At 41.8% G+C, this 25,703-nt stretch overlaps 2 protein-coding genes across 11 annotated transcripts in view; one reads left to right on the top strand and one right to left on the bottom strand.

The window, feature by feature from the left end:
• Positions 1 to 265: 265 nt before the first annotated feature.
• Positions 266 to 25,703, top strand: part of HNRNPAB (heterogeneous nuclear ribonucleoprotein A/B) — a 30,812-nt gene continuing 5,374 nt past the window's right edge. For 3 of the 8 annotated variants that reach the window (XM_054842292.1, XM_054842293.1, XM_054842290.1), the window contains exons 1-8: positions 266 to 425; positions 541 to 838; positions 3,940 to 4,108; positions 4,193 to 4,351; positions 4,771 to 4,902; positions 6,677 to 6,785; positions 6,879 to 7,031; positions 7,110 to 7,194. In XM_054842292.1, coding sequence (XP_054698267.1) covers positions 579 to 838; positions 3,940 to 4,108; positions 4,193 to 4,351; positions 4,771 to 4,902; positions 6,677 to 6,785; positions 6,879 to 7,031; positions 7,110 to 7,180 — 1,053 coding nt within the window. In that variant the 5' untranslated portion in view covers positions 266 to 425; positions 541 to 578 and the 3' untranslated portion in view covers positions 7,181 to 7,194. Of the gene's footprint in view, positions 426 to 540; positions 839 to 3,939; positions 4,109 to 4,192; positions 4,352 to 4,770; positions 4,903 to 6,676; positions 6,786 to 6,878; positions 7,032 to 7,109; positions 7,195 to 7,449; positions 7,774 to 25,703 lie in introns of those variants that run through there. The other 5 variants (XM_054842296.1, XM_054842297.1, XM_054842294.1 and 2 more) reach the window with 3 other exon arrangements.
• On the bottom strand, positions 5,908 to 24,918 carry PHYKPL (5-phosphohydroxy-L-lysine phospho-lyase). Of its 3 annotated transcripts, none has more exons than XM_054842288.1 (13): positions 18,838 to 24,918; positions 16,887 to 17,005; positions 15,880 to 16,039; positions 15,162 to 15,236; positions 14,250 to 14,337; positions 14,039 to 14,155; positions 13,730 to 13,812; positions 13,207 to 13,432; positions 12,795 to 12,949; positions 12,197 to 12,286; positions 11,858 to 11,988; positions 11,378 to 11,434; positions 5,908 to 6,021 (listed from the first exon to the last, which is right to left on the bottom strand). In XM_054842288.1, the coding sequence occupies exons 1-12, from the start codon at positions 18,894 to 18,896 to the stop codon at positions 11,382 to 11,384; spliced, it is 1,356 nt and encodes a 451-aa protein (XP_054698263.1). In that variant the 5' UTR covers positions 18,897 to 24,918; the 3' UTR covers positions 5,908 to 6,021; positions 11,378 to 11,381. The 3 variants fall into 3 exon arrangements, with proteins under 3 accessions (XP_054698263.1, XP_054698262.1, XP_054698264.1); XM_054842287.1 differs by lacking the exon at positions 5,908 to 6,021 and adding an exon at positions 9,808 to 9,990; XM_054842289.1 differs by lacking the exons at positions 5,908 to 6,021; positions 15,162 to 15,236 and adding an exon at positions 9,854 to 9,990.

Below are 25,703 nucleotides of genomic sequence, written 5' to 3' on the forward strand. Positions count from 1 at the left end.
GGCCGCCCTCCTCCCGCGGCAGGCGGGCTGGGGACAACCGGCCTCGGCACTGAGGCTACAGGCGCGAGGCCTCCGCGCGCCTTGCCTTGCCTTCCCACCCAGCTCAGTCCCGCGGGCCGCCATTCGCCTCAACTCGCCCGCCCCCCGCGGGAGAGCCAACAGGAACCACTGAACAGTGTGAATGACAGACGGCGGCGACCAACGAGGAAGCGTCTTATTGCTGTGTGGCTCAGGCTCCGGCGGTATAAAGGCGGCCACGCGTTAAGGCTGCGGGCCGGAGAGTACGTGTCTCAGGGGGAGGAGAAGGTGGCGGCGGGGCCGGTGCGGAGCAGCCGAGCGCCGCGGGGAGGGGTGTCAGCTCCAGCGCGTGGGGGATTTTAATCCGATTCCGGCCGGCCCGGATTTTATTGGGAGCGGGTTTTAAAGTGAGTATGAGCGGGATGGCGACGGCGGAAAAGGGGGGGAGGGGCGGGACCGGACCGGATCAGACCGGCCCGGCGGGGGGGAGCCGCCTCGCTGACCCGCGCTCGTCTCTTGCAGGCGCCTGTCGTCCCTCTCGCCTCTGCGGACGGGGCAGCATGTCCGAAGCGGAGCAGCAGTTGGCGGCCGCCGCCGGCGCCACCCAGAACGGGCACGAAGCGGCCGAGAGCGCCGGAGAGCAGCAGGCCGAAACCGGCGGGGCTCCGGCGGCGGCGGGCGCAGCGGCGGCGGTTGCAGCGACGGCGGGAACAGCGGCGGCAGGAGCCGGACCGGCGGCGGGAACAGCGGGGGCGGCCGCCAGCCAGAACGGAGCCGAAGGCGACCAGATCAACGCCAGCAAGAACGAGGAGGACGCGGGGTAAGCGCCGCGCCTCCCTCGGCGGGCTGAGGCGGGAGCAGGCCGCGCCTCCCCCCCCCCCCCCCCCGCTTCCCCCCGGGCGCCATGTGCGGCGGCGGAGCGCGGCCGCTAGGCCCCGGCGCGGCCCTTCGGCGGGAGCGGAAGCGAGACGGGCGGCTGGCGCCCTCCGCTGCCCTGGGCCCCGCTCCGCCCGGCGGGGGAGGGCGGCGGGCGGCCCCGCTTGCGGAGGGATCGGGCGGGCGGTGAGCCGGCGGCCCTGCAGCACCAGCGCTTCCTTTGTTCTGGAGCTGCCTTTTGTTGGCGCCATGTGGTGGCTGGGGGAGGGGCGGGGAGCGGGTTTGTTGCCGTCTCACGCTGTAAAATGGAAGGGGACTTAGCTCGGCTCGCCTCGCATCCCGCGTTTTTCCTCATCCTTCCCCTTTTTAACGAAAGGAGCGGGTGGAAGGAGTTGTTTTCTGTCGAGGGGTGGGCTGGTTCAAACTTTCTAGGGATTGCATGAGCGATCGCCACCGGCGTCGGTGTAAATGCGAACGCGTTTTGCGTAACGCATATAAAAAATAACCCTAGCTTCGGAAGCTCGTCGGGGTAGGGTAAGAATTTTGGAGGGACTATAGGAAAGCCAGCATGATCGAGACCTTGTGCAGTGTGTTTAAACCAGCAAGAACGATTTTTGGTGTACTACTTCGCAGCATTGTCAGAAAACAGCTTATCTCTTACGAGTGATTTCTGGAGGAGTCAGCGTAGTTTTCCTGTGTTTTGGTAGTGGCATCCTTGTGTACAAGAGAGTAATTGCTTTCTTATCATAGTTGGTCTGTTTATGAATATATGCTCTTGACTTGAAAATTACCTGCCTGTTTCTCAAGTGGGTCTTTGTTATTCAAGCTACCCCATGTATTTAATTGGAACTCCCTTTGTTATCTCTGGGCCCTGACCAGAGGGTCAGATCCCTCGGATTGAACAGAGAGCTGAAACCATGGTAGTGTGATAGATTTTGGCTGTAAGGGAAGGAGTAAGACTTGCACAAGTTTTCTACAAGCTAAAGCTGGATGAACGTTTTGCAGAACTAGGCCCTTTAGCTGCGTGCAAATTTTCATTTTTACTTTTTTACTATTCTGCCCTGAAAAGTGAGAGATAGTCTTTCCCTTTCTGGTATAGGAGGCGACAAGTTTCAACCCTGTGTGAAATGAAACTTTTAAGAAAAGCAGTTATTTAGAGATATTGACTTATGTGGAAAATCTAGTGCTCTGCTAAACCAAGAGCTGTCCAAGGCAGAGTTCAGGGTGCTGACATTATTTTGTTAAGAGCTGAAACATGCTTTGATTTAGCTGCACTAATACACTCAGGAGGAAAAAAGAAACTACATGTTATGAGTGTGATTGTCCAGTTCGTGTGGCGTTTGAAGGCAAAGCCAAATACTAGGAAACTAGCCTTAATTTCAAAGGTTCTATATTGTGTTAATTAAATATACGTAGGTATCAATCATTCCAATTACAAAATAAAGGAGTGTAAATTACAAAGTGTAATAGCTCCTGCTGTGGTAAGAGGTGAATTTAGCATGTGGCAATATCTGTGTGTGTACCACAGCCCCATCCCAATGGCATAAAGCAGCTAAAGCTGCCTCCAGACACATTCCTGACATCCTCCAAGCATTGAATTTCTCCTGATCATTCTGTAAGTGTCATCAGTGCTGACAAGGGTATGCTATGGAAAACCGCTGTCAGTCTGTACAGATTATAGCAGTTGTGCTTGGTCTGTAAGGTGGTGTGATGAGAAGGAATCCATTGAGTTATCTTTCTTTCACCTGTTATTGAAAGGCTTAGTAAACTTTGTAAGGCCTTTTCTGTAAGGCTCTATTGTAATGGCTGCAAGAAGCACACAGACTTTATTTGGACCCTGTGTATCATGCTGCACTTGTCAGTTAAGAGTACACAGCTTGATCTTTGAAAAAAATAAGAGTTTAGCCAACAAAGGATATGGTTTCATCAAGTTTCAAGATAAAAATGTAGCACCTACAGTTTCTTTTTCCTTGTGTTGCCTTTTTAACATATATGGATGCTAGTTTTAGCAAATCAAAGTTACACATAAACACCAAAAGCCAATTTTATTTAAACATAGTCTAGTTTCTGAAGTGCTGCTAGCTTCTAGTGCCAAATGTAGGTTGCCTCTAAACAGAGTAATGACAACTTAAACTGCTTTAGTCTATAGTTAGATAAAAAGGCTTGAATGCTTTTAAAAGCTTAGTTTGTTACCTTGGAAACTCTGAAAATAGAAAATACAGCCATGTTATTAATGTTTTCATTTGAAGTGAGGCATTTGAAAAGTGTCTTATTGGCTGATCTAAGTTTCATTTGTTAGTTTCACTAGTATATAGTTCTTTGAGATGTTTCAGAGGATATTTTGTGTGGGAATGTACGCAGAGAAGTACTGTATTGGCCTGTCATGAAAGTAAAGACTAATAGTAGAGATACTCCTGTAGTACTGATGAAGATAGAACTAGATTCAATAACCAAGCAGGAAGAAGTGCACAACATAGTAGTTAAGGCAGGTTCAAAGTCCCATCTATTGTATGTGGCTGTTCTTGGAGGTCATAGATACCTGGTTTAAATTGTGCAGATTGTTCTTCAGACTGACTTTTTTACAGCCATTTGTCCAAGTCCTAAAAGAGCTCAAGTATTTTGCTTTTGATGCCTTATTCTATCCTGAATGCTTTCAAAGCAGTAGGAATGATCCTCGGTTCTTTCAAAACACTGAATTGGCAGTACTTGATAATCAATATTGCTTTGTTGTAAACAACAGAATACTGTTGAAAGAATGTAAGTTACTGGTGAGGAATATGTTGGGCAATTTTTACTTGTTTTTATTGCCTGTAATAAACTTTGGGGTGTATTGTGTTGTTCCCTCAAAAAGGGGGGAGGCACCATCCTTGTGTACTCCTGTAGTATTGCTAGCTTTTGACAAGATACAAAAGTCTTTAACTTCCAGCAGTTGATCCTGTTTCTGACAATGCTGCTGAGATGCATGCCACTGTGAGCATCTTGCTGCGGGTGCTTTTCTCTAGGACTTCTGGAATCTAAATAGCTCTTATCCCTTTGAAATTTCAGGAAGATGTTTGTTGGCGGCCTCAGTTGGGATACAAGCAAAAAAGACTTGAAAGATTACTTCACCAAATTTGGTGAGGTAACCGACTGTACGATAAAGATGGACCCTAACACAGGAAGATCCAGAGGCTTTGGATTTATTCTCTTCAAAGAACCCGGGAGTGTTGAAAAGGTGAATTTAAGATTCATACTTCAAATTCTTAACTTCTAGGGGAAACTTTTCAGCTTGAGTTAATCCTATCAAACTGTCTTTCAGGTTCTGGAACAGAAAGAACACAGGCTAGATGGACGACTAATTGACCCTAAGAAGGCCATGGCAATGAAAAAGGATCCAGTGAAGAAAATATTTGTTGGTGGACTAAACCCAGAAGCCACAGAAGAGAAAATCAGGGAATACTTTGGAGAGTTTGGAGAGGTATGTAATGTTATCTTAGTAAACACTGAAACTTACTATAGCTTCCAGTTGCTGTTTAACTTACTAATAATTTGCAAGGTGCAGAGTATATTAACTTCAGATGTATCAAGTCTTCTGTAAGTGATCCAGAGGTCCTTGAGAGCAAGGAAGGCACATACTGCACTAAATGCTTCCATTGCTAGTTAGATACCCTTGTCTTTAACTCAAACTATTTTTCCTGATGTTAAAATTTCTTTTTAAGAGTTGTAAAATTGAAACCTCTGGTCTAAAAGCCAATGATACTGTAGAAAGGATATTGCAACTTTAGTGTTGCGTAATATGTGCAGATAAGAAGCGTACTTTCTGTTTTACTATGCCAAATGCCACGTGCTTAACTGTTCTGCTAAAATACAAGTCTGAAAAATATTTCATGTCTTCAGATTGAAGCAATTGAACTTCCAATGGATCCAAAGACCAACAAAAGGAGGGGGTTTGTCTTCATCACTTTCAAGGAAGAGGATCCAGTGAAGAAGGTTTTGGAGAAGAAATTCCATAACGTCAGTGGAAGCAAGGTAGAAACTTTGACTTGTAAATTTTTGTCCAAATTTTTAAGCATAATACCACTACATCTGTAGTCTGAAAAGGATTATGTAGACCTCTTGATTTTAAAGTACCCAAATTACAATAAGAACTTGCAGTTAACCATGGGGGTGTTTTTTCTTAAGTTCAGTCACAGAGGTTCTTTGCCAATACTTTTGCTTTAATACTTGCTCTGTTCTAGGGGCTTTTGTATGTAAAGTATCTAATTCCATTCATTAAATACATAAATAAGCCTTTCACATGTATCTGTCTAGCAATACAAGCCATTTCAACAGATACATACTTATTTTCAGCACAGAGCACTTGCATAAATTGAAGGCTTACAGATACTACCTTTGTAAGCACCTGGTTGAAACTGGTTCTGTCTAACATGAGGACAGGTTCTGGTGTCTTCTCTCAAAGCCCCCCCTGCTACCAAAGCCTTGTTGCGTAAACCCAGTACAAGGATCCACAGAGTAAATGTGCGCTTATGGCAACTTGTACCTGGTCAGCTGGTTATGTGAACCACTGTAAAAGCGGTGTGAGATGCTTTGAACAGCTGACAGTGCTCATCTGTGGGAATAGCCAATAGAGGCTCATGTGTTAAGCTAATGAGAAGAGGACTGGAGGCAAATGATGTGTGCTGACTGGAGGTTGTCCCTCTTTCCTTGCTTCATGGCCAGTGCTGACCATGTGCTAACTTCAAAACCCTGTTAGATGTGGTCATACTGTCTGACACGGCAACTTAGATTGCACTTTAAGACTGGTGTTGACAGCACAGAATAAACTTTGGCAAACCTAATGCACTGGAGGTTTCAAGACACTGTAGTTATAGTTTGTTTTCAGGAGAGGTGAGCATTCATGTGCAAAGGGAGCTGAGAAATTGTATCTGTGTATCTCATAACTATGGCTTGGTTTTTTGTCATAGTGATAATAAAGAGCAGCTTACCTTAAAGCTCCTGTTTGAAGAATTCCAAGCCAGGCTTGCTCAGGTGCTGCTGTCACAGGGAATTGTTCCTTTCACAAGCAGCAGTAGCTTTCATCTCAGACTGTGCACAGATTCAGGAACTAGGAAGCTGGCTGACAGCTTGAACTGCAGCTTGGGAACCTGTCTTGGAAATGTCAGTTCTGGTTGTTTTTAGTTGTCCTTGGTATTTGATAAGTGATGATTTCAAGTGTTGGTAAGTGTATTGTACAGTCCAACACAGATGCTGAGTGCATAGGGTGTATGAAGGCTGCCAGGAGAACTCACTCTGGTGATGTCTCAGAGCCCAGTTCATTCAGTGCAGCTCAGGTGAAGTGGTCCACTAGCAACAGCCTTGTCTTAGAGGTTGTGCCAGGATAGAGGGCAGCCTTGGGCTCTTACAGGAGCGGTGGCTGCACTGAGGTGGCCTCAGCACCTTTTCCATGGGGGAGCTGACAGTAAACAATAGGCAGCATTAAAATACTCCAAAAGCAGTGGCCTGCTTTGTATGCCCAATAATGACTAACCTTTCTCTTCCACGGGGAAGTTGATGGTAGGGAATAGGCAGTATAAAATACTCTGAAAGCAGGGGCCTGCTTTGGATGGCCAGCAGTGACTTACCTTTGCCCAGGTGGCACAATAAATCAGATGCTTCTCGATATGCATTAGTCCTTGTCACATGGTTGAGCACAGTGTGCATACCTCCTTTGCCTCTAGAGTAACCTCTGGCTTTCCTAGGTGGTTAGGTTGGGTGCTGCTGCTATAAGACAGTATACACACTCTTCCTTGTTTTTTATTTTCAGTGCGAGATTAAGGTAGCACAGCCAAAAGAAGTATACCAGCAGCAACAGTTCAGTAGTGGCGGAGGAAGAGGTAGCTATGGAGGAAGAGGCAGAGGTGGAAGAGGCGGTGGTAAGTACTGCACACACTACTTTAGTATGGACACATTCTAAATAAGTTGTGTGTACTAAAATGGGATTTTGTGGATGGTTTTCCCTTCTATAGCTCAAAGTCAAAATTGGAATCAAGGTTATGGCAATTACTGGAACCAGGGTTATGGGAATCAAGGATACGGCTATCAGCAAGGTTATGGTGGCTATGGAGGCTATGATTATTCAGGATATGGGTATTATGGATATGGACCAGGCTATGATTACAGTAAGTAAAGAGAACTGTATTGGGTATAAGCAAGCGTAACTAATTAGCAGTTTAATGCATTTGTTCTCTTGTTCATAGGTCAAGGCAGTGCAAATTATGGGAAGACACCAAGACGTGGTGGTCATCAGAATAACTACAAGCCATATTGATCAAACTTATTCAGGTATGCAGTGGCATGGTCTCTTTTGGAAAATGACTGCATAGGTTTTGTATACAATGCTGTAGATGGCTATTTCAGTTCTGTACCAAATTTAACTTTACAATAAATTTCTATGGCCTGTTAAATGTGCATCTTACTTGGAAGAGCTCCCTGAAAATGTTTTACATGTTTAATACTTACAGATAACTAGTTGTCTAGACAGTGTGGTGTGTAAATTTCAGCCTTGCTGAAGATATTAATTAATGATTTTATTAATAGGTTAAACTGAAACTGATTTTGAGGGTCTGCTTAAAGCTGCAGCTCTGCATCTAGGGACTGCCTCTTGGAGTTAACTATGGACTCTGCATTACTCCAGTTGTACAGAATGAGATGCATCTTAGGGAACCAGTGTCACTTTCCACCTTTTTATTTTGTATTGTTTTTGTGTCATACATTTCCTGTAATGGAAGTGTTAATTTTACTGTACTTTTTGGTACCTTTTTGGAATCTAATGTATTGTAAGGTATTTTACATGTGTTCTGATTCACCATGACATGGATATTGAAGCTATCCTAGCTTTTGAAATAAAAAAGGCGTAATCTAGTGTCTTGTGCCATTCTTCAGCTTATGTATTAGTAAAATGTCAGTATACTGTTCCCAGAACTTAGTTCATGGCAGTACCTCGATAGATGAAGAGTTGTGCTTAAATGTTTTTAATCTTAAAATTAGAAGGCTGTATTGGTAGTTGTGCTCACTTGCAGTTAAGTGGTGGCTGAAAACTGCAGTCACTTCTGCCTGGAGGTTATGGAAGAGAGCTTGGGCAGAAAGCCCCAGCTGTTGTTGAGGTTATGCTGGTGACTCTTGTTCTAGACAAGCACAGAGGCTCAGCATAACTGTGTTAGTGTCTGCATTGTAGGGCTCTGCTTAGGAGAGGCCAGAGGCACAGGTTTCAAGGTAGGGCTTGGGAGTCCAGACAGCATGGCAGGAGGAAGCTGAGGTGTGCAAGAAGCTAGCTGTACTTCCTTCATGTTCCACTGTCTTGAGACTTTTCTACAAGTTCTTATACTGTGTATACCTGCCTTGAAAGACAGGTTAGATGTTAAATTACCAATGCAAAGTCTGAATTTTTGCAGCCTTTTTGTGATTAAAAAAGGCTAAAGAACTTCCACTAAAGTTGTGGGAGGGGAAAAAACAAACCTGCCTCTAAAGAGGCAGCTCCTTCTGTAGAGATGAGTGACCAGCTAGAAATATGCTCTCCTTGTTTTGAATAGTTTACTGCTATTTTAAGGCAATAATTATCATGTAATTTGCCTGTCTTGCTGCAGAGTAGTCTCAATCTCAGATTTATAAGTAGCAAGTGCTGCTGCATAAAGTGAACTTCTAATCTTTGCAGTAATCAGTTTTGATTTTTGCTTTCCTTTTAAAGCTAACATCTGACAATTTTTTTCTTGTAACAAATTCTGTTTGAACAAATGGGAACCAGAAGTGGAATCAAACCAAATAACTAAGAGAAGACAAACAGATGTTACTAGTGACCTTTTTGGTTTTTTTTTTAATAAGGGATGTGGCTATTCCTACAGGGACTATAATATGCTGCTCCCTGCTGGCTGTCCTTGTAAAGAAAAACTTGCTGTAAAGTTAGTCTGTAAGACCTTTCTGGAGTTAAATGGAAATCTTGAGTGTAAAAAAAAAAATCAGATCTAAAATCTGATAGTTGACATAACTTCACAGCTGGAGTATGTTACCTAATGCTGGACTTACTTGCAAATAAAAAAATGCACGCCACTGAAACAAACGAGTACAGTATTTAAAAGTATTACTGTCTCAAGATTTAAAATTGAAATGCTTCATTGCATGCTCTTGTTTTCTTATGAAATAAGGGGTAGCAGAATATTTTTCTAGCAAAGAGTTTGCCTTCCAACAGGGAATTTGCGTAGTATCAGGACCATACTGCTGCAGTGCTTTTGGCTAGTGTATTAGCAATAGTTTGTCAGCTGGCTGTTACTTTGGTGTTTTTTGGAAGTAGGTTCTCAGGTAATGCTTCTCTGACAGGTGGTATGGCCTTAAGTAGAAATTGAGGATACTGGTACTTAAATGCAGAGCTGGCTTTCCTTTTCCTCTTTGCATGAAAAGTTTGTGATACAAAGAATGTGTAATTGCCTGGTGAAAGCAAGGGCTTGTACATGAGGTTGTTGCTTATGGCTATAATGTACTCTTACTAATCCTACTTGGATATTTCTTGAGGACAGAATATTTTGTAAGAACTGGTTTGGGAGCCATGGCCCTCAGCTGTCTGTTCCTCATGCATATGATGTTATGAATTTGGGACTGAAGTTTTTGACTTAATCCGGTCACTGAGACCATTTGAATATAGTGCTACCAGGGACCTTGTTAGGAAACTGGTCAGAGGAGCCTGGGAAGGACTGGGTGTGCTGGCAGCTAGAATGGTGTTTGCATAGGTAGCAGTAGATTAAAAAAAAAAAAGAATCTATTGGCTTATCTTAACTTTCAAAAAGTCATAACCTGAAAGAGCATGAATTTAGAAAATGTAGTTTATAGTAGCTACTAGAAATATATTCCTTTATAATCAGATTTAGATACGCTGTTTTAAACAAAAGCCAATTCCACACTTCTGCCAGAGTTGAAACAAGCTCTTGTAAAATTTATTTCTCCTAAAGCTTTTTACTAGTAATGGTAACCGAAAGTAACAAAATCAAAGATAACTTATCTGGTTTAATACATGCTAGGATGAAGATTAAATGTGCATTATTATAGTAGAATAATGTTTCTTAGTAGTAGATCTTGAACATTGTTTGAAACCTATGGAAAGAAAATGTTATGGTTTTTTGTAAAAGCATCATTAAAAGGAATCTACTTTGTTGCCTCATTTTCGCTTACATTATATGTAAGTGTCATACTAGTACTGTACTTAGTAAGAGGCTTTTTGCATTCTTGGTTTCCTGTAGAAAATAAAGGCATTTTTCTTGCTTAGTTTAGATTGCAGACAAGCACATTAAGTCATTAGGTCTCTAAGTTAAACTAGCACTGTTGAGTAATCTTTCTGTTCTCAAGAATAAGTAGTTCAAACAGCTGTATGTCTTTCCATTAACTTGCTAAATAAAATATTAACACATTTTTCTTGTGCCTGCTATACTAATATTGCACTGAACTAAAAAGTATGTTTCTCCTTAGCTCAGGGCCATAGCACTGTGAAGGATAGTGGTTGAGGCCACCAGTAATTACACTGATTACAAGCATTACCTTAGGTGCATTACTATCCAGGTACCTAGAGTTTTACTGGGCATTTGGTTAAAAACTGCTTGCTTGTCTTTTAGTCAGAATAGGTTGAAGAAGTACTAACTGTACCAAAGGGTGTTGTTATTGATGTGTTAACTGTAAGTGTACACTGTGGTCATAAGTATGACAAAATGAGTTGCAGCTAGATGTAAGCAAGACCTCAACAGATACTAAGATTTGCAAGTCTTGGAAGACTAACAGGACTTGGTCTTACTGATGCCCACAAACTTCTGATTATAGGGGTAAATTGATGCTTGAGCATGAGATAACAGCCATGAACCTGAAATGATCCTATGAAGTAGTCAAAAATACTCAAGAGAACAGAAGGCAATACTAGTTCAAAGTCAAATGTTAAGTAAAACAAGAGCTATACTATGAGTACTGTTTATAGTTCTTCATAAAGCTGTTAGTATAGGTTCTTAAAGTGTGGCGTGCAGAACATACAGTGCTCCTGTCCTTAAGGGCAGTTAAGGGGAGACTTGCTGAGTAGTTATGCAGCTGGAACAACTTCTGTCTGGAGACAAGACACTGAGAGCTAGCATAAAAGCTATGTTTTTGTCTTGATGTGCGTGTCATCTGGATGCCAAGGATTAAACCCAGTCACTCTTAAAGCTTCCCAGACAAGCGTAGCATTCTGTAGTGGTAGGCATTTCTCAGACATGTTGGATCTCGCTTGCAAACCAATGAATACATACAGTGTTACTGCAAGTGTCAGGCTCTGATAAAAGGTAGCTATGGATGCCAGATGTACACAAATCTGGTCCATGATTCTGGAGTGCCAGAAATCCCTGCAAACTATTTTCTAGTAAAAGCAGGAGGAAACTTGGTCCTGCTCTCCTGCCAGGTGACAATGCTTGTGAAGTTATGTTTAGGAACCTTGGCTTTTAAATAGAGAAGTATAAATACCTACCTGCTCAGGTAGAACAAGTGGATGTTTTCTGCTGGTTCAGACATTCTTTTTCCATCTCTAGAGAGAGTGTAAGTAACAATTTAGCAAACTCATGACTTGGAGACAAATTTTTGTACTAACTTGGTTACCACTGACTCTGCAGAAGTTGTATAAAAAGCTGAAGTGGCAAATGCACAGAGATTATGGCTGTCAGGAAATGAAATTTGGACAGCTTTTACCAGTTCTCCTTTGTTCAGATAGGTAAACACTTCAACCTCTGCCAAAGCAAAGCTATTTCAAAAGGCATATGCATCTATGGAGTAAATAATTTTGTTAGAGAACTTTAAAGCAGAATCATTTAGAAGTGAAGGTTAAACTTGCATTGACAGACTAATTTTCTTAAGTGCTTGGCATCTACCATCTTGGCTCTATTTTAGCGCTTCTGAAAAGCAGGCTCAGTGGCTCAGCATTGACTTTAAGGCAGTTTTGATCTGTACTTACCTGTTAGTACTTTGTCAATTGTGTCCACAACAAATTTTGCATCCTCCATATTGAAGCACATTGGGGGCTTGAACTTAAGCACATTTCTTCCTGGCCCATCTGTACTCAGTAGGATGTATTCTTCCTTAAGTCTGGAAACAGCAATAACAAAGAATTACCTTTGCATATAGTTCAGGAAAACTTAGAAGCATCAGCACGCAGGCTGTCCAGACACTGCCTTTCTGCAATGACTGGTTTCTTTTTCTGCTAGTTAGCTGTATTTTAACAACTGTTGAGGAGCAAGGTTACTTTGTGTGCTTGCCTTGCACACTAAAAAAACTACATGATTGTCCCTTGTACCTTGTTATTAGATACTCTGCTTCCTCTGTGGCTGGGGTCCTTTCTGCTTGATCCTTGATTAAGTCCACTCCAATGAATAAGCCAGAACCCCTTTAAAAGAAATAAAAAGTCTGTGTCAGAAGAAGGAGCTGCAAGTGAACTAAAAAGTTGAGAAAGTTTTTTGAGAGACCAAACCTTTACTGCATGAGAATTACTGATGTTTGTTGTGTAGTGTTAGAAGAGGTATTGCTGTTCTGAAGAAACATAGTAATACAGTATAGACTTATCTGCCCAGAATGGCAGCACAGGACATCATGTTACACATTTTCTCCATCCAGCTCATTAATTCTAGATTTTGTGCACTTAAAGTAAGAGTTCAGATAGGAAAGTGAATTCCTTTAGCAACTAATAAATCAATAAAGCAGTACTGGCCTGGAGTGGCAAAGTATGAGACTTTTGATAAGCTCAAGTTTGTTTTAATCTAATGTATAGCAGGCTGTTTATTTTTGCTGAAAACACAATTTGATTAATTTCTTAAAACCACTTCAATTGAGTTGTTTATGACTGACTGAACAAATCAAACAAAAAGCAGCTGAAAATATAAATAAGGCACTGATACCTGACATCACCAATGATGGGATGTTTGGTTTTCTGCTCTTTGAGTAGCTTCATCAAGAAGTTGCCTATTTCCATGGCATGAGCCTGAAGGTGTTCCTTCTCAATCACATCTAACACAGCTAATCCAATTGCACATGAAACAGGGTTTCCTCCAAACTGAGTTCAGGAAAAGAACACATGTAGCCAGGGAAAGGGATGAAAGATGCAGTCTTGTCACTGAAAGTGTAGCCTCAGTGATATAATGAGCATATTGCCATTTATATCAGATGGAGCCAGTAAATAGAAAGTTATATACCAGAAAGATACAAATAATATAAAAAGTGTGTGGGTGATAAAGATTAATAAAAATGCTGCATGATTACAGGAGTCTAATTATTATTAGAGAAGGAGAGTTTGGTCAACCTTCTACTTACTGTATTAAAATACTCTACTCCTGTGGCTGCAAATGCTTCTGCAATTTCTTTTGTTGTTGCTACACAGGCAATAGGGTGCCCATTTCCTATTGGTTTCCCCATAGTGACAATATCAGGTATAAAATCTTCTCCTTGAAGCTGGAATGCCCAAAAGTGCCTGCCAACCCTGCCAAAGCCAACTTGAATTTCATCAGCAATAAATACACCTCCTGCCTTGTGCACGTGCCTGTAACATAACAGATTTTGTTGTCTCTTAGGAGGAAACAGTGTAATATTTACTGTTGAAGAACATGCAGAAAGCATTACTTTGCAAACTTCCAGGAAACAAACTTGTACAGGCCTATATTCTCTATCATGTGTTTAAAAGCAGGTCTTTGCCATACAAAGTTTACATTCTAACATGAAGGCATAGGCCACTTCCTGCCTATCAAGCTATATGCTACAGCAGGCAGAGAAATTCTCTATCATCTATATTTAGCAAGTATGTTAAATTTAATAGTTAAGATAATAAATGACCACTTACTCTGCAACCTTCTGAAAATAGCCTGGTGGTGGTATGATTTGACCACCCACGCTCGGCAGAGATTCAACAAAAAAAGCAGCAATCTGAAACATATGTAACATGTAATGTTTTGAACCCAGTACAGAAAGTTGTGGAGATTGCATTAACAATGAGCCAGTTCTTTGTCATTAGATGGTTCTTGCACAGGTACGTGATTTTTGCTTTTTGACAAGTCCATGCCACTTAGCTCAGTAATCCTGAACAGCATTAACAGTCAGCCAGCCATGCTTATTTAAGGCAAGGCAAATGGGTAAGGAAATAGCTTTTTACCTTTCTGCCTTTCTCCTGTGCTTGCTCAATAATGATTTTCACTTCGTTAGCATAGGCTGTTACTGAATCTTCATGGTCTTCTCTGTAAACTCCTCTGTATGTGTCTGGAACTGGAGCCTATGCAAAGGAACAGTATCCTATATTCAGTATATAGAAAACAAGACTTCATTAAATTGACAAGAAGTTGATAGTTAGAGGCTGAAGTACATACCACGTGGACCCATTCCTTTTGTCCTTCTAGATTTCTGAATTTATATGGGCTTATGTCAATCAAGGATGTCAGATGTCCGTGGTAAGCACTTAAAAAACAATTAGCAGAACTAAACAGTAATTTCTTCAGTATCAAGAGTTCTCTAGGATTAGCATTATCGATAGCTAAAGACTAGGTAGGCTCTGTCACCTGGTGGGAATACAGTCACACTTCAGCTCAGAAAAGCTCTGAGATGTCTATCAGCTTAGTAGTATCTGGATTTTTTTTGCACGCCTTGACTAAGGGCTGCAGAGGAACAGTACTCCTTGTCACTTGTTTGCCAGGGCCCATGACTAGAATCACAGCAGTGTTAAGTCATGAGCAGTATTACAAGACCGCAGAACAAGGGAAGGGACGTGTCTGGCCCTACTTCTGAATATCCTCTAACAATGGAGTTTCCAGTCTCCCTGGGCATCCCTTTCTAGTATTGACCACCTTTGTGGTTAAAGAGTTTTTCCCCAGGTTTCATCAGAATTCCTCAGGTTTCATCTTATGTCCATTGTTGTCTTTTCCTGTCACCATACATTTTCAGGCCTGGCTCTATCTTTTCTGCTCCTTCCCATTAGACAGTTGTAGTTACAGTAAGATCTCTGTCTAGTTGTCTCTTTACAGCTGAACAATTCTCCTAACCTAGGCTCCCTACCCATTGGAGAGGGCCTCCTTCCAGTATGTTAATGTATGGCAGGTACTGGAGAGCCCATACTGGACACAGTTCTCTGGGCTGGTCTCACAAATACTGAAGAGAGGGAAAAAATTACTTCCCTCAACTTCCTGGTTACAATCTTTCTACTGCAACAGGTTTGCAGAAATGCCCTGACTACTGACCAAAAGATACTTGCACCCCACAGTAGATAAAACTGCCAACATACTTACTGGTCTAAAACTATAACATCTTCACGTTTTGTATACTGGCGTGCCAATCGTAGGGCAAGATCGTTAGCTTCAGATCTACAATTGAAAAATTTGATCAGTGTTTCGTTGTGGATGCCTGAGTTTTGAAATTCTGACCTCCCTTGCAATGCTTGTTCTGTCTGCAGAGGACAGACAGAACTCAATGTGTGTTACTCACAGATCCTTAGTAATCAGCACTCATTAAGGTAGGACTGTTGACCAGAACAGAATCCATCTTAAAAAGCTAAGAGTACAGAAAATAATTTAGAAACAGTTCTTTTTTTTTTTAACCTGTAGTTTGCCTGGGAACACAACCCCTGCCCCAAGCAGAAATATGCACTGTTGCATTTAATTTTGATGCATAGAAGTCATTTGCAGTTGAGAAGACAAGTCAGACCAGAAACTAATACAGTATTTACATTTATAAGGCCTTGAACTACAAAACATGAACAGAATAAAACCTTTCTTAAGTAAAATGCTAGTTTGTTTTCCCAATAGAGAGCTTGCTAAATGTGAACTTCAGAGTCACTGAAGTTCTCAGAAGGATCACAGTTTCTTCAAAAACCCCAAACCATGTTTTTTATCAGTATCTCTAGTCATCCACACCAGGTCATGCAGTTGGCTGTTGATAATGAAGTATTTGACTTGTCTGTATTTGACTAGTGAAAACACAGTATCAATTCTAATTTACCTGACTTACCCAGAGTTCAAAAAATAAAAGATGCATAACTTCTCAGGTAGCGTTTTTGAAAGTCTCTCTGCATAATCAACCAAGTTGTCATGAAGATAACGAGAATTTGTATTTAACAATTGATTTTGTTCATGGGCCGCTTTTACTATATCGGGGTGACAATGTCCAACTGCAAGAGAGTATAGAGAGGTTTGACAGTTCTTCCGTATTAGCCGCGGCGTTCGTTAACAAACGCATACTGACTTAATGCTGCTGTTTCTCCATTAGTACAGAGAGATCATCACTGATGATCATATTTCATCAGTGGGGCATTAACGATACTGTCAGCAGAAGACAATGTTGGTACAGCTCAAAACCTTTCACTTAATTTTTTTTTTTCTCAGAGTTTGAAATTGTCTGTTACTGTGTTTTATGGTTTGTAGTTGCATACTGGAAATTGATATGCTAAAACAATTACTTTCTAAGCTGATATTTGGATTTAGACATTTGAATAATTTAGGTAGGGGTTTGGGTTAGTGCAAGTAAGCTTTACCACCAAAGAATTATTAACCCTGCTAGGGTGTTAGTGACAGCACTGACCAGTTAGGGAGATTTCAGATACTGTAAGAAACCAGCAGCTCCTTCATAATACAGCAGTAAGGCCCCACAGTGAGCAGTGGTCCTGTGACTGTACCCTTAGCAGTAATTTTTACAAACAGAACTCTCAAGCCATTTGTTAGTCTTACAGTTAAGTGCTTTACTTGACCTTTCATGGGGGGGGGGGGGGGGGGAATCTGTAAGTTTTAGATAAGTATATTTCTAGGAGGAACAGGAGGCAAGTCTGGAAAACACATTCATGCACACAGAAGTTCAAATATGAATTACAACTTCCCAAACTATAGGCTCAAGAGAGTTTTCTTACATTTTTCCAATCAAACAACCCTTGCGCCAACATAGTGCAACAGTGGTAAAAATACTGATTGTTCCTTACCCTGGTTAGAAAAATACAGTATCAAATGACATGACTTTTAACTTACCATGAGCAACATTGTTTATGCAGTCAAGGTACCGTCTTCCATTCTCATCATACATATACTGGCCTTTCGCCTTTACGATCTTCACCGGATCATTAGAAAAAAACAGCTTGCAAGAAGAGCTATGGCAAACAGCACAAAGCAAACTAAATCTTAGTGAATTCTAAAAATCACAGAGTTTATTCTACTGGTAATATTTTTGGTTCAGTCAGTTAATTAAGAGAAAGACATTTCCCCAGTTAGCACATGCTGACATCTTAATTCTGGCCTTTAAAACAAAGATTGGGATGGGAAAGAAAACAGGCCTTGTGCTCTAACTCAATAGTCGAATTTTGATAGATTTTCAGGGGGAAAAGATGCTCTAGAATTGAAAATCCTTCACTAGGAATCTAGCCACAGCACACAGGTCAGACTTACCTCCATAGTTTGATCCAGTCTTAACTACAGCTCCTTACTGGCTATGCCGTCAGCCCTTTGCGATCTTAAAACCCTCTTTGGTGTCTCTTACCTTGTGATCATTTTTACTACATTCTTGCGTTTCTCACTAAGATCCTGATTTTCCAGATAGCATGGCACGGGTGATGGTTATGTCCCTGTAGAGCTTCCCTAATCTTAGCTAAAACCTTGAGTGATTTTTTTTTTATAAGGCTAGATCTGCTTAAGTGTGTTTGGTTTGTTTCACTTTTTAAATAAATTGCTAAACAAAATTGAAACACATGTCTGCCTAAGTAGGAGTTGCAGAAACTTGACTCTGAAGGGCAATGCCAAACTTTCCTGCTTCATTTAGTAAAAGATTGTCTAGACAAAAATAAAATAATTTGACCGTAAATACAAACTCATTGTCAAATGAACAACAAAAAAAAAAAGTTAAAATAAGAAACTGCTTCACTGTCCCTCCCCTATAGGAGTCCTCTACATTGCGAACTAGCAGTAGGATAGTAAAACTTTTTTTTTTTTTGTAAAGTTATCCTGATTGTTCAACAGATGCTAAGAAAGCACTTACAGAGGCTGGGTCTTTGTTCCCAGTGACAGAGCAAACCCATTACCAAAAGCTGAAATACACCAAATGGTATTATTCTTCAGGTTTGTGTTACAGCACGATTCTATTCCAGCATTTACTTTCAGCCCAGCTTCTGGGTTCATAAAATATTTACAGATTAAAGTAACCCTGATTTTGAATATATAAGATGCAACATGAAAACATTCCCACAATGAAGCATATGGAGGGAGTTCCGCTGGTATTCCTGTAGCAGTCTACAGAACTAAGAAGTTTTTAGGTCAATTGAAGCAACACAAGCAATCGGAAGTTTGGAACAGAGTCTCGTATTCCATTCTATCAAACTGGGCAGACATGCGTTGTTAATTCTATCAAGGTTTTGGTGTAATAAAAAGTTTTCTGAAAGCCAGAAGTAACACCAAGTGAGGCAGAACCTCCATCTGGCCCAGCAGCGCTGGCAGTACGGGGGCCCAGCCGTTCTGCAGCAGTGAGCTCAGCCCCATGCCCGATAGCACGGAGGGTTTATACTTCAGTTTCATAACCCCCTCCTTAAGAAACGCTAATTACTGTTAATTACACCAGTAAAATCTGGCTTTGCACGCTAACAGCACCGACTTTCCCTACGATGTTACTAGTTTAAACCTAAAATTCTGGCGAGGCAGGAGCTCCCCGGGAGCAGTCGCGGTGTCCGAGGGCCGGGCTCGGAGCAGGCGGAACTCGCCGCTGCCGACGTGCAGGGGGAGGCGTGCGGGAGGCCGCGCTGGCTGCTCCAGCGAGGCGAGAGCAGCCGGCCGTTAAGGCCGCCCTCTCCCAGCCTAGGCTGCGGTCGGTGGCGCCTGCACGGCCGCGGCCCTTGCAGCCACGTCAGGCGCCCGGCGGCGGGACGGGCAGCCCGAGGGTAGCGCTCTCCCGGTCTCAGAGGCGGCATCGGCGGCGCCTCCCTGCCGCAGCACTTACCCGATGAGCTGCTGCCGCAAGGCCAGGGTCTCCTGCCGGGAGCGCTGCCCCTGCCACATGGCCGCTCTCGCCGCCTCAGAAGGGCCCGGGCCAGGCCGCGGAGGTGCCTCCTCCCTCGGAGGGCGGCCCGGGCCGGGGAGGGGCCCGCGGCACCTCGCCACCGCGGCGCCCCCTGCGGGCCGCGCCGGGCTGCTGGCCGAGCCGGTGCTGCCGTCTGCCGGGGAGGAAGCGCTGCAACAGCCGTGCTGAGCGTAGCTGCGGGACAAAGCGCCTTACCGTGACGGTTAGCTGCACAAGGACACGGGCATTGCTCCTGTGTGCGCCCTAGCAGCACTGTAACTGTGCACCTCCCTTAGAGCCCAGCCCCTGACTTCCCGGCCCCTCCCCAGTAACACCCCAAATGTAGCTTTAGGCAAGCTGTTTTCCCAAGGAGTAGAACAGTAACTCACCAGTGGTTTTGGGCTCCTCCGGCTGTGAGGCTGGACTCTTCTCTTGCAGCATCAGGAGTGGTGACTTCAGCCCCGAGGTCCCATAGCACAAACAGGGGAGAGGCTGCGTTTACTGGGGTCCTGCAAGGCTGCTGGCAGCTCATGTGGAAACTATACCTCCTGGTGTTACACCACAGGTGGGGGCATACGGCCCCAGATCCCACTCGGTTACCAGGCACCTCAGAGGTAATAACATGTTTCTGAGGGCTCTTCAGGATCATTATTACAGCTATATCAAAACACTCTCTCTTTTGAAATACTTACACATCAAGAAAGTTTCTTTTACAGTTGAAAATAATTTGAGATGGTAGCCTAGGTGTTACAACTGTATTAATTGTTCACACATAGTTCACTATTTAAGCAAAAGCAAACCCAAATCATTTATGTTGTGACAGGTAGGTAGACCTGATGGACTAACTCAAAAGCCAGTCCTAGGATAGTCAATAGGATTAAAAAAGAAAGTGCTATCATCAGATTAGAATGGTCAGTCATTCCTTCATTCCTATGTGATTGGAATGACTTAAAGGAAAATAGGAAGATAAAGAACCAGAAAGGATGTTGAGTCCTCTGCAGGTGTTGTATCCCATAACTGCGTTCACAAACTTAAGGAGCTTCTTTCCAAAAGATGCCTTTTTTTTTTCCTTCCAAGTACATGTTCACATTCTTTTGTTTTAAACTGACATCATCTGTTAAGACGACTCTAGGAAAATGGAGCAGACCCTTTTAAAACTACATGCTTGGCACTTTGTTGCTGACCAGATATACTAGATATACACCAATAATTAGTTGCAGTTATTTGATAAACACAGGAGCAATTTAAATTTTCTGTAATATGGAGAATTCAAAACCAAATTGCTATGCACTTGAAGTTAGATTGAATTTAGGAAGTCAAACTCAGTTGTTGCATAAAAATCAGGTTTTACGTAACAAAAGACAGTGGAGGAAAAGTTAATAATGGCTGTTAATCTTTATTTGAACTCTTGTCTGGTTAAGATATTTACTAGCTATTTATAATAACAACCTGAACATTTACAATTTGGAAAGTTTATTCTTGGTTATAAAGGCAGAGTTCATTATACATATTCACACAATTATAAAAGCAATCTGTACAGAGAGACCACTTAAAAATCTAGTCTTTGCTTTTATTACAGAAAGCACAAGAAAAAATATTTTTGGAGGTCTCAAGCTAATGTACTGTCCATTACAGCTTTAAACTAGAAATACATGATGCAGTACTAATTAATACCATTTTAACATGTTAAAACAATGGATAAGAAATACTGTCATTAATGCCTTCATTTTTAAAGTAGTTGTTCCCCAAAGAAATGAGTAAATAGAATATTTTCATGGCACATACATGGTTAAAAATCACAAACAGTTTGCAAATAGAGATGTTAAGTACATGTTCTGTATTTTTAATATCTCTATATATTTCTTTTTAAAGGTGATACATTTTACAGAAATTTAGTCAGCTTTGTATAAAATACCATGTGAATACATTCAAAACAAAAACTTAATTTTCACAAGGTGTCCAAACTGCACACACACGCGAATAGCCCTTTCTCCCCTCAACAGCCTTACTGGAGCAATGCAACCACTCACATAAATAACGGACACTTGCATAACATGGTAGAGGATTAAGCCCTATCAGCATAATTTCAAAACAATTATGGACAGATATAGCACACATTGCATGTATTTTTCTAAACTGTATACAAAAAGTATGATTTTCATTTAGGTTTTATAAATACCAGCAGGTATAGTTTCTCAAATTATGTTGTTTCAGAAATGCTAGTGTACATGCCAGTTTTAAAATATTTCTATGTCCTAAGTATTTTAATGCAACAGAGCAGGTGGCTTTCAGTTTTGACTGTGTATTTTGTGCTGAACATTCATCATATTGAATGTTTTTGATTGCTTTGTAAGATACCAGGAAAAAGAACCCCAAATAGTAGCACAAAGTTGCTATGTTATGAAATTGTCTATAAAACTGCACTCCATCTATGAAAATAACCAGCAAATGCAACAGGACTCCAACTTGCATTCTAGCTGATGGCAATTTACTACCTCTTCTGCTTAATTTGGAAATTCCGTGGGTGCTTTTGATATGCACCCACCTATACTTAATAACATTACGCAAAATGCACTTCTCAAAGTTAAGCGTATAACGCAGTGTTTAACAGCGTATAAAAAAGCAGCAAGTGGTATTGGTGTCATTTACAGATAGTTGGGACATCTCCATTTTAAGTTTCTATTCGTTAATATCTACATTATATAAGAAACCACACACAGACACACAAACAAGCTGACTGTTCCATGAAACTGCGCAACTATGAGGCAACTTCTAGCAGAACTTAGCAAACAGGGATTGATTGTTGTCCTAAGACACAGGAAAACCACAGATGTTAATAATGTATTTCTTATTCCACTCTGTTGTCAATAATGCCACTTTTTATGCATTGAAAACTCATGTTTCCCAGCTTTCCTGTGGTTTTCCCCCAGGCTCTCTACAGTAGTATAGAGTCACACAATCTATTAAGTCCTTCTTCCATTCATTTCTAAGTGACAGGTTTTCGGCACTTACTTTAGCTGCAGATGACACAACAGCTAGACGTCCCTTTTGTTGTGCCATCTAGTACACAAGCATATGGAAAAGTTGCAGTAGTTCACCTGGGGACATGAAAATACTAAAAGTAATTTTAAGCTTACAAATGTAAATGATAAGAAAAACAAAGTTTAAGAAACGGATTTTTTTACTCACTGGTTTCCTTCAGCCTGCAGCAGATGTATAGTATTTCAAACTGTACTAATTACCGTCAGGTTCACTGCAGTGCCAAGGACACAATTAAAACACAGGTGACTCCAGTAAATAACAGTGAGACTGGACTAACTAGAGTGACCAGATGTTTTTCTCCCCCCTCCTTTTTCTCCCCCCAAAAATTACTATTGCAAAAGAGTCCGACAAATATTCTTACATAAATGCTCTCCTGAAAAGTTGCCAAGGCCAGCATATGCCACGACAAGTGCCTTGGCAAGATACAGTGTCTTAGGCCTCTTGAAATCTATCCAAATACTTCACCTCTCACTTGAAAAGCTTCCTGGTTACACAACTGGAAGGCTGGCTGTGTGGCTAAGCACATCAGCTGATACTTAACAGGTAAAACTTAGGAGCTTCAAATAAAGCAAGCAGTACTGAGGCTTTACTCCACCCTTGGACACCTACTAAGGACACAGCTGTGCTAGTGCAAGTTGGAACCAAACTCACTGATCTGACTTCCACCAGATACCTACAGTATTTGTCCAGGATAAGTGGTTTTGGGACATGTAAATTTTTACATGATACTACTAATATCTTTACATATCTTAAAGATAAATCTGTTGTCTGTAAAGAAAATAATTCAGAGCTTCCATGCTCTAAAATTTAAAAATGGAAACTTGACAGGTAACCTACTACAGATAGATTTTATTTGTGTAACGCTTTAAATTGGGCAACAATGGGACTAAAAAGAACTGGAAGTAGTGAGGATATAATGGTATTTCCCAAGACATACATACCAGTTTTGGAAAAACGATTAAAGTTTCTATCTATGCACTGCTATTTTACAAATACCTATTTGCATAATATAGTTATGCAAAAGGTGTGCCCATCCTTGTGTGTGCTGGCAATTAAGGAACAGCATCACAGCATAAAATTTGCATAAAATTTGTCCTAGCATAAAATTTGTTCCTTTAGTAAAAAAATATCTCCTCTAGAGGGCAGCATTAAATCAGTATTCAACAACCAGGAAACCTACGCTCTAATACTCCTTTATAACACAGACTAAATTTACAGGCTAATAAAGCACAGTTATATTGGCCAAAGATGGTTATTTACCATTACAATAAAGCTGGAAGTTTCTGGCATCTTAATATTTTAATTAAGCTACGCATCACAAATGGCTGAGTTTTTTCATTCTGGCCCAAGAGTCTGCTATATTTGGCTGATTGCAAACCCATGTGCTACGTATAAAAAAATTCACAGATTCATTCTCAGCTGTGGGCTGGCACGATAGTAAACACTGCAGACTGAAATCCTTGCTGGTGTAATCTACTTCAGCTTTACTACAGCCAACAGTTGTGCTCAGTTACAGCCACTGAAGTGGGACACCGAGCTTGGGGGGGGGGCGGGAAGAGAAGAAAGCAACTAAACTAGAACGCAGGCTTTCTGGCACGAAAGCCTTGGTCATCACAAATGTGCTTCCTGGGTAGTGGGTTACTAAAACAATCCTAAAACCATGGGGTTTTAACCTGTGTCGTTCTCCATGGAAGACTTTTCATCATTGCATAGGATGTTTTGAACTGCTGAAGCTTCACACGTGTTTTGCTGGTTTGCTTAAGGATTTCAAATGCTTAATTTATGAAATTACGGAAGACAAAAGCTCACCTAAATATTTCATCTTTTGGTTTCCTAAAAAGAAAACACATCAGAAAGTCTCTTGACATTAGAAGAAACATTCTTATTTTTAAATACACAGGAGAAAGATCCATATGGAAGTAAATTCATCACCATTATATATAAAACAAGTGTTAGAAGCAGTGTGTACAAGAAAGGTGACTCCCCTCATGAGAATAAAACAAAGCACATAGCAATGCTTTGGGTTTTTTGTTTGTTTTTTAAAAACTGAAGTTCCAGTGCATTAAGGCTTGGAAACAGTTTCAGTTTGGATTCAGACCAGGTTTTCTCTGCCACCTGTTTCATAACCCAGAGAAATAATCCTGAACTCAGCAGCCAAGCCCATGGTTCAGCTGCAAAACTAATCTCACCTGCCCCCGTCAGCACAGGCCAAATGATGGGGTAACGCTCTGGCAAGGGGCCCCTGGAGCTGCCAGCAATGGAGTTCCAGCCATGGGGGTTATTTGGCCATGTTCCCGTCCCCCCAGAACTCATTTCCCCCAGAAGCTTTGGGGAGCCCATCTCATGTGTACGGTGGGGTGCAGCATCACCACTCCCGGAGCACCAGGGGCCCGGACCGACAGACACAACCACAGCGAGCAGCAGCTCTGGCGTTACCACCTAACGCGTCTGCCATGTCTTGTGGCAAGGTAGCCCTGCCTGCAGAGCTTTGTGGCTGAAAAATGTTTTTCAAGTGAGCTCTTGTGCCCTTAGGACTCGGTTTGGGAAGAGTATGTTTGAGAGAGGATGTTGGTAGTAACTGGAAAGATGGTCATTAGCTACAAATTTAAATAGAACAAGCCGTAAAAAAAGCTGCTTGTCCTCTGCTCCCAGGCAGCAGGCAGACATGGTTTTCTTAACATAACGGCAATCACCATGCTTTCTGGTTGCTTAAATCAGACTAAGGAATTTTGTGTTGTAAACTAGAAAACAAAGATACAACATAAATTTGACTGGGCTTCAGTTTCCCCCAAGTTCAGTAACTTAAACGTGTTATCCAAAATGTCTGTTGATGAATCCACGAAGCTAACATGCTAAATATTTTAGTGATCAAGACAAATCAATTGCTGACTCTCAAGCTGACCGACATTTCATAAGCATGAGCAGCATCCCTGTCAATCATCCTTATTGCTACTGACATCCAGTGGTAACATTTAGCTGCATTTCTGAATTCCTGTAAAACTACCTTAATTTTCTCAAACCTGAGGGAAAAAAAAGAGAGGTTTCCTGGGGAAAAAATGCACTATGCTTTATGAGAGGCTGAGATGATTACTGAGTTTTGAGCGAGACTGCCAGTACTACCAAAAATTTATCTTTGTGAGCTATTTGCAAACTCAAAGTATTAAAAAAAAGACCTACATGAACATTTTCATATGGAAGGAGAAAATAATCAACTGATCTGGCATGAATTTGCTGGCAAAGCACATCTTTTTTTTTAACTCTTTCCAATAAAATCATGACTTCTTTGAAACAATTTACCATTTAACAACCCACTCTTCTAAATATGTGTGTGGAAAGCACATGGAAGTCTAAACAGATTTCCTCTTAGACTCTGTGCAATCGATACAAAAATCAACAGTTCCTCTACTACAGTCTGTCGATCTGCACGATACGATCGATAAGGAACACCGAGTTCAGACTGTAAAGGCCAAATGCACCGATCCGAGATGAGGACCGGGAAGGACTTCAAGCGCAGATCAGAACCACGGCCCCGCAGCAGCAGCCTTGCCCAGGGATCTGTACCTCGCTCTGTTCCCGGGAGCTCTGCCTTCCACAGGTCCCAGCTGCTTTGGCGATGGAAGGGGTTGGTAGAGTAGACATACCACCAGCAGATCCCTGGAGATCTACTGGTTAGTTCCTCATAGCCAGAGCAGCAATAGGTGCCATGTACAGCAGGATCTGTTCCTACCAGCCTTTCTAGTGGTTTCTAGAGAGTGGCAGAAGTC

This window comes from Grus americana, chromosome 14, assembly GCF_028858705.1.
Source record: "Grus americana isolate bGruAme1 chromosome 14, bGruAme1.mat, whole genome shotgun sequence".
In the NCBI taxonomy this organism is placed as follows: Eukaryota; Metazoa; Chordata; class Aves; order Gruiformes; family Gruidae; genus Grus; species Grus americana.